Source organism: Rhagoletis zephyria, unplaced genomic scaffold, assembly GCF_001687245.7.
Source record: "Rhagoletis zephyria isolate East Lansing unplaced genomic scaffold, Rhagoletis_zephyria_1.1 Rzeph_scaffold_17527, whole genome shotgun sequence".
In the NCBI taxonomy this organism is placed as follows: Eukaryota; Metazoa; Arthropoda; class Insecta; order Diptera; family Tephritidae; genus Rhagoletis; species Rhagoletis zephyria.
The window spans coordinates 1-9,103 of NW_016174588.1; the positions used below are offsets into that span (position 1 = coordinate 1).

Consider the following 9,103-nt stretch of genomic DNA (forward strand, 5'->3'; position numbering starts at 1 on the left):
CAAAATCGCTTAGGCGGTTACAGCGCCAAAAAAGAAGAAGAAGAAGTTCCTTGTGTAGCCTTAGTCCACCATGCTAAGGATATATTGATTACCTTACGACTGTGCTAAATGACCTACAAGTCAGTTTGGGAGTAAGGAACAGTGAAAAAAGACTTTATTACCTTGTTGATAAAAGCATCCAAGTATGCGTTCGAGTTGAGTGTTTTATCAAGAGTTACCCCCCAAATATTTTGCTCTTATCCAGCTATTGCCTTATATGGTGTGTTATTGAAAGACCGTGCCCTATTTTAAAAACACATAAAGACAAAGGAAAAGATAAAAATATATGNTTATCCAGCTATTGCCTTATATGGTGTGTTATTGAAAGACCGTGCCCTATTTTAAAAACACATAAAGACAAAGGAAAAGATAAAAATATGTATATAAATATATAGATAAAGATAAAATAGAGAAAAAGTAAAGATAAAGAACAGTATAAAGATAGTGAAAAGATAGAGGAAGGGATATATATATAGAGGTAAAGATAAAGAGATAAAGAAAAATATGAAGATTTTGATATGTTAGGTTGATGAGAGGAAGCGAGAAGCGATGCTATAAGAAGGCGCTACTTCTAGCTTCAAACCGCTGCAAGCGCATACATAGGCAAAGCGCTAAAAGGTTCAGAGGGAGAGCGAGCAGCAAATCGACTTTCAGCGACTTCGAGATGGCAAAGGGGTAAAGCCGGTTGTGCAATGATTTACCGCTTGAACTCTCTTTGCTANAGATAAAGAGATAAAGAAAAATATGAAGATTTTGATATGTTAGGTTGATGTCAGAGAGGAAGCGAGAAGCGATGCTATAAGAAGGCGCTACTTCTAGCTTCAAACCGCTGCAAGCGCATACATAGGCAAAGCGCTAAAACGTTCAGAGGGAGAGCGAGCAGCAAATCGACTTTCAGCGACTTCGAGATGGCGAAGGGGTAAAGCCGGTTGTGCAATGATTTACCGCTTGAACTCTCTTTGCTGTTCTTTGTGTTTGTTGTTTTGGGCGACTATTTTCAATGAAAGTTGTAATTTCGCGCACGTTCGTTAAAATTTTATTAACAGCGGAATATTTTAAAACGACAAGCACGTGTTTTATTTCAATAATGTGAAATAGTAGATCTATTTAATTTNAATTTCGCGCACGTTCGTTAAAATTTTATTAACAGCGGAATATTTTAAAAAGACAAGCCGTGTTTTATTTCAATAATGTGAAATAGTAGATCTATTTAATTCAAATTAAGTAATTTGTTTGATCATGTTTATTTCATTATGTATACAAACATACTTATAAAATTTTATTTTAAGTCATCACAAATTCCTTTTCCGCAAGCTAAATATTTTGCTTTTTTTATTCCTTTTTATTGTTTTATAAATAATTAAATAAAAATAAATAAATAAATTCTTTACCTCAAAGTTGTTATTAATTTCTCGCACAGTGTAATGGGACTTTTTATATAATTAGTCCAATTATTTTGAAGAATTCACTCGATTTTATTGAGAATATAGTCAAATGTCGCTACTGACATTCTTGTGTAGTTATGAAATTTATCGGCTATAGGCGCAGTTCCAAATATAAGTTGAATTCACGTTTTGTTTTCCCTTGATGGTTAATTGAAAGCATTCAAATTTTTATTTTTTCTCAAAAAGTGTTAAATACACCCATCGAAATAAAAAACTCTTCGTCGGAATCCATCGTTCACACTGAGCTTCGCTTTGCCGCTTTCACTCCGACACCTTATGGCATTGCTTCATTGGCATTATCGCTTCAAGCTTCAAATCGCTTCTCGCTTCCTCTCTGACACCACACACCTCTTGCTCACAGCACTTCTCCTCGACTCACCTCACCTCACCTGACCTCACCTCAACGTATGAGTTATCTAACAACATCAATGTGTTGTTCGGTTGAAAGTGAGATTTCAAGTCATTGTAATATTTTCTAATAATTAATTTATTTGTATGCTTCCATGGAAAAATGCATTGCTTACTAAAATGTTTAATTTTATGAAGAGTAAGATTGTATTAACATAATTGGGTAGAAATTGAGTTATTTGATCTGAGAAAGATATACCGTACTCAGAATTATCTTTTCAGCCATGTGTCATGCGATACGTCATACGTTTTCTCTCGCGTACCCGCACATTTTTCATATGATGTGACCATCGGAATGGACTAGCTGTAGATATTTCATATACTTTATACCTTTCTTGAGCATTAAATGGTATTATAACTTTGGTCAGATGCATACTGTATACTTGTATGCAATCTAGTCTCTCAGTTTTCGAGATATCGAACTGAAATTTGGTAAGTGAGTGTATTTTTAGAATGTATTAATCATTTGTCGTAACCAGAAAAATCGGGTCACTATGACATATAGCCTCCAAAAAACTGATTGTTCAGATAGAGGGTTTTACTGTAAAACTCCTTTCTTTGGACAGCTACAACCGAGAAATTTCGTGAGGTATTTTCTAAATAATCATACAAAGTCTACTGAGAAAATCGTAATATCGGTGANCATTTGTCGTAACCAGAAAAATCGGGTCACTATGACATATAGCCTCCAAACAACTGATTGTTCAGATAGAGGGTTTTACTGTAAAACTCCTTTCTTTGGACAGCCGAGAAATTTCGTGAGGTATTTTCTAAATAATCATACAAAGTCTACTGAGAAAATCGTAATATCGGTGCTGTATAAGCTTTTTCGCCTATACCACTGATTGTTAAGATATAAGGTTTTGCGATATAACTTTTTTATGTAGGCAACTAAAACCATTAAATTGTGTTACCGGTTTACATTGGTACTATATAAAGAATATATTCCATACCTCCGATTGTTAAGATATGCTTTTTTATATGTATATGTAACTCCTCCTTATATGCATGCTGTGAATATAAAATTGTTTTTGAAATACATATAGTAATCTGTTAAAATAAAATTTTCTGATGTTCATGACAGGTATGAAGACAGCGCTGCTCTTACTTGTTAATATTACGAATGTGCTGCAAAAGCACAGCCCATCTGAAGTGAGTTGACTTCTACTTGCAACAATGCACTTTCAACATGGACTGTCAGTACTTTAAGACCATCAGAATTGGCATTCAATCTTGAATTCATTTTCTATATGCTGTAAATAAAATTTGGTCAAAATTTAATTTTNATCATACAAAGTCTACTGAGAAAATCGTAATATCGGTGATGTATAAGCTTTTTCGCCTATACCACTGATTGTTAAGATATAAGGTTTTGCGATATAACTTTTTTATGTAGGCAACTAAAACCATTAAATTGTGTTACCGGTTTACATTGGTACTATATAAAGAATATATTCCATACCTCCGATTGTTAAGATATGCTTTTTTATATGTATATGTAACTCCTCCTTATATGCATGCTGTGAATATAAAATTGTTTTTGAAATACATATAGTAATCTGTTAAAATAAAATTTTCTGATGTTCATGACAGGTATGAAGACAGCGCTGCTCTTACTTGTTAATATTACGAATGTGCTGCAAAAGCACAGCCCATCTCAAGTGAGTTGACTTCTACTTGCAACAATGCACTTTCAACATGGACTGTCAATACTTTAAGACCATCAGAATTGGCATTCAACCTTGAATTCATTTTCTATATGCTGTAAATAAAATTTGGTCAAAATTTAATTTCGTCTGAATCATGTTGAGTAACCGGTTTTTATTGACATCTCTAATAACTAAAGATTTATAATCATCCAGCCCTCCGGAGCTCGATTTATATCTAAACAAGCTAAGCTCACAAAAAATTTCAATCGATCTGAATTATGATGGGCTTTTGGTCATGAGCCGCCCGCTTATAAAAACNAAATTTGGTCAAAATTTAATTTCGTCTGAATCATGTTGAGTAACCGGTTTTTATTGACATCTCTAATAACTAAAGATTTATAATCATCCAGCCCTCCGGAGCTCGATTTATATATAAACAAGCTAAGCTCACAAAAAATTTCAATCGATCTGAATTATGATAGGCTTTTGGTCATGAGCCGCCCGCTTATAAAAAAAACACACCTACAGCATTTGTCTTCACTGTCAGTTTTCGAAAACACCAACAAAGAAAATGAGAAGCAGATTTACGTTACTTATAAAATTGTACAATGCCTTTAAGCAATTCGTATACAAGCAACCCCACTTTTCTGCTAATCAACTATTTTCATGCACTTGGAAACCGATGTTTTTGTTTTATTAAACATACCAATGGATTGTCATAGAAACATTGAAGTTTGTTTGCGCAAACAAATCAACAGTTCACAGTGTGCATAGAAATTGTAAAATTTAATTCTCTATCATCGATAAATTTTTTTGCATTTTGCATTATTTATTTNCCGATGTTTTTGTTTTATTAAACATACCAATGGATTGTCATAGAAACATTAAAGTTTGTTTGCGCAAACAAATCAACAGTTCACAGTGTGCATAGAAATTGTAAAATTTAATTCTCTATCATCGATAAATTGTCAAATTTTCATTATTTATTAACTAAGAGCGGTTTTTGTGTACCAATAATTTTTGAAAGCTGCTAACGCTAAGTATGGAACCAACTAGATCGGCCACCTCATTGGAATTTGTCCCCGAAAAAGAATCTACCCGCACGTCACTCGTTGAACCTGGTTCAGACACGACGAACATAAGTGATGTGTATATAGAGAAAATGAAAACTAGGTTGAATATATTTGATCTAATGAATTCTTCGAATGAATTGGATGGAAGGCGAACACTTATCAGGGATGAATATAGGCTGCGAATGAAGTCGGCACCACAAACTTTAGTGCAGAAGACTGAAGAGAAAAAGGATCCCATCGAACGTAAGTTGGAGGAAAGTGATCACAAGTTGCAGAATCTCCTTGAATTTGGTCAAGAGTTGGTAACGAATGTGCAGGTTGCAAACGAGAAGCGCGAACAGATGCGTCGGGCGTATGAGATTGAGCGCAGCCGAGTGCTTAAGAATGATCTCGAAAAGGAATCTATTGAATCGATAGCTCGCTTCAATGAAATAGCTTCTAAATGGTCAGAGCTTGAGGAATTCAAAGAACCGATGGCCTTATTTGAGCATTTGGAAGGGCAAAAGAAAAAAGTAGAGGCGTTAATGGCGAGCAAGGATAACCTAATCGGTCAGTGTCAGAGAGAGATTGATCGCATAAATGCAAAATACTATGCCGATCAGATGGCTGATGCGAATGACGTCCGCTGCTTGGTAGAGCGTATCGATCGTCAAATCGAAGTGATTAAAATGGCTTACAAAAGTCATTTGGAAATATTAGAGAATACTATTAACGAGCAACGGCAAACAATCGCCGTTACAGAAGCTAATAAATGGAGTAAGTTCTACGCCGATATGGAAGAAAGCGAGAAAACGAAATTCGATCTCGCAAAACAGAAGGAGGAGTTCTATGCGGCAGAGATAGCACGTATAACTGCGGTTCAAAAGGAGTTAACAAGCAGGACGCGTATACGACTCGAAAAGGAGGCCGAAATGTTGGAGTGGGAATTACGAAAAGTACGCAACACGGTGCTGATGAACTCCGAAAAGTTGGACTACAACTATCAGGTACTGCAAAAACGCAATGAAGAAAATGTAGTCATTAGCAATCAACAAAAGCGTCGACTAGCCAAGCTTAATGAGAATATTGCTTCGCTTAAACTCAAAATCACCACTATAAATGAACAACACCAAACACAATTGCAACGTTCTGTGGCTGAAATACATAAGCTACATAAGAGTATAAGTGAGCTCGAGGTAAAGGCCCAGCAGTTTCGTGCAAACAACAAACGAAAATTCGATCTTGTGTGGGAAATTAACTTCAAAGAATTAAAAGAACTTTTGACGAAAATCTACAAAATCGATGGAGTACTATACGAGCAACAACTGGCAATGCCTTGGTCCATGCCAGAGCTCGATTTAGCTGACATTAATGAGATATCAAATAAAGAGCACAGAAGTTCTCTAAAGGCAATGAAACGGCGAAACACCATCGTACCTCCTCGCTCACTGGAGCGGAAAGTAGAGACCAGTTTTGTTCGCAATATTTTAAGAAAAATAGCTGATCGCGCAGGATTTTTGATTGAGGAGAAACTATTCAAAATACTGGAACCCTACTCGGAGAACGATAAATTCATCGTGCGTCTCGACAACATTTTCATAGCTCTACGTGTTGATAATGTGAAGATGATCTCAACGCTGACCGAATGTTTTGTACCATATGCTTATTGCCCCAATTGTTCTGAAGGCTTGCCAAAAAAAGCCATGCAAGATTTTTATAGGATAGGGCGGGAGTTTGAGGATTTGGTTTCTACGGACGATAGTTCGAGCGAAATGCCCACAGAAGGCAGTTTAGAGTCGCATGATTTTATTGAGAATGAATATGAGAAAAACTTTGAAAAATTAAAAGAGCGGCCATCTTGTAAAAATCATTATTTAGTTATAGAACCAGTGTTTGTGCTTACGGCACTAAACGATTTCACTAAACGACAAATGCAGAATGAGATGACCTATAAAAAATCTCTGGAGACGAATGAGTTACTCTGTAATACCATTTCACTCGACCATAATACTATTAAGTCATTCTGGAGTAAATTCAAAGTATATTTTCCACAAGAGAAACGCAAGCTATGGATTACTTTGGAACATGGTCTGAATCATTATGTAGAGGTGCTGAAACTGCGCACCAAACTCGATGAGGAATGTGCCTTCTTGCGCAGACAAAATATGGAATTAAAGCATTTATTGCAAAAATTTACGGTATGATCGGCGCATGACATGGAGAACATCTGATTTGTGTTATATATGGGTGAATTAGAAAAAATATGGCTAAGCACATACATACGTATTCATTTGTATTAACACACACACGTAAATGTAAAAAATTTGCCATTTATATTTTTATTAATATTAGTATTACAATAAATCGCACAAAAATACTACTTTGCAAGGATATATTATTTTTCAACTCATTATTTTTTGGAAAAACTGTAGGCAATATTAATGCGAAAATATTGTGAAAATAACAAAAAGACAAAAAATCCTAAATTCAAAACGTTTGCTAAATTTATACAGTGTCAAAAACATAAAAATAAAATTTCTAAACTTTGTGCAAAACTCTAGAAAATTCAATATATTTGTATACTAATTTGCAACTTTGTTTTAAGATTTTATAGCCGCTTCAATTTCAGTATAACAAAGTGGAAGTTTAAAATTGCTAGAAAATCGCGTCGATTTTGGCAATTATTTTACTGGAAGGTGTTGCCTATTTTCTCCATACAAAAACTAATTGTGGAATATACTTTGTATGATACTTTGTATGGAAGAACCTGCTTAAAAAAATTGCCAAAAATCAACGCAATTTTCTAGCAACTTTAAACTTGCATTTGTTATAATAAGATTGATTGGACGAAACAAATTCATACTTTTTCTAAAAATCTGATTTGAAGGTTGTAAAGTACTAAGTAAATTTATTGAATTTTCCTGAGTTTTGCACACAGTTTAGAGATTTTATTTTTATGTGTTTTGTTTTAATAAAAAATCGAAAAGCAACAATATAAAAACAACTGCATGCATTGCGAAAAATTCTCTGTGTCAATACTTTTGCCTGGCACTGTATACGCAAAGTGGCGAAAATATAAATCGGAAAGATACATTTAACCACTCGTTGGCTATTTCTCTTTCGTTTACTTAACGTTTATTATTTTTTGTGAAAGTGTAGTTCGCTGTCTAACAAAAGCCATGTAAATCCAACTTTAAACTTTGTGCAAAATTAGCAAAATTCGACAAGGTTTCATAAAAAGTTTGAGCTTTTAAATTAGATTTCTTAGAAACATTCTGAGTATGTCCATTCAATTTATAACAAAGTTTAAATTTTAAGTATCTAGGAGTTACCGTTGATTTTTTTGTTTTTGTTTTGTGGAAGGTGTGGCTCATTTTCACCATACAAAAAAATTTTCGAGCGTACTTTGTATGGATGAACCTGCGTAAAAAAAATTCCAAAAATCAACGGTGAGTCCTAGCTACTTCAAACTTGCACTTTGTTGTGTTAAACATTAAATGGGCTACAAATATACATACACAAACAAATTCTAAAAAGTCGGTTTAAAAAGTTTCAAATTTTTATTAACATTAGTTAAATTTTTATAAATAGGCGGAGATGTAGAGTTCACGAGAATTGTTCTTCGATGAATCAAATTTCAATCTCCATTCCCAATATAACTCAATTCAACATCAATTAATTTTGTTTTCCTATTGTTAATTAAGCACGTAAAAGCGTTCTTCAACTGAATTTATCTTTAATATGCAGTAGTTTGCTCTCACCCTCTTTGCTGAGTGTATGGAATTTCTGTGTATGATGTTAAGTGTAAGTAAGGGCCAGGAAATAGTATTGCTCGTACGCCATAAGATATATATGTTACCGGCCAAACCTGATCTTAGGAAAAACTAGTTTTTCCTAGGCTAAACTAGTTCTACCAAGATCCAATATATCTTTCTAATGCAGAAACAAGTTGGACGCAATAATATTGTGGACTGCGTACCTGGAGTTGGACTGTCGAGGGTTATTTTTTGGAGGGGCCGCCTCCTCTGCGCAAAAAACTAGTTTGTCGTAAGATCGGGTTTGGCCGGTAACATATGTATACACTACATGGCGTATGAGTAACATTTTCCATGTTAAAGTTTGAATTTTTTAAATTCGGTATGCAAACTTAAAATGAAAACACCTGATCTAGAAAAAAACGGTATACAGATCCGTAATCTACGACCGAAAATTAACCTTATGGGTCTCGGCACGTAACTAATTTATTCATTGATACAGATGATTTCACATATTACATTAATCTCATCAAAATGACCCGAATATCATGTCAGATACGATACATACCGATGAATCTGACAGTGGAAACGAAAGTACTATATATGAATTGAAAGGCCTGGTACACTACATTCGTGCAGGATGGTGCCACGCAGCCTACACCTACTATGGCGAAGGGCGGTACCGATGCGAGAATATGAAAAACACTTCTCGGGTTAAAGAAACCTAAATCGTTAGCCAAAGTTTGGTTGATTAT

At 34.7% G+C, this 9,103-nt stretch overlaps 1 protein-coding gene across 1 annotated transcript; it reads left to right on the forward strand.

Annotated features, from left to right (window-relative positions):
• The first annotated feature begins 3,487 nt into the window (after positions 1-3,487).
• Positions 3,488-6,797, forward strand: LOC108379866 (dynein regulatory complex protein 1 homolog). Its single transcript, XM_017636222.1, has 2 exons — positions 3,488-3,553; positions 4,569-6,797. The coding sequence occupies exons 1-2, from the start codon at positions 3,488-3,490 to the stop codon at positions 6,795-6,797; spliced, it is 2,295 nt and encodes a 764-aa protein (XP_017491711.1).
• Positions 6,798-9,103: the final 2,306 nt, after the last annotated feature.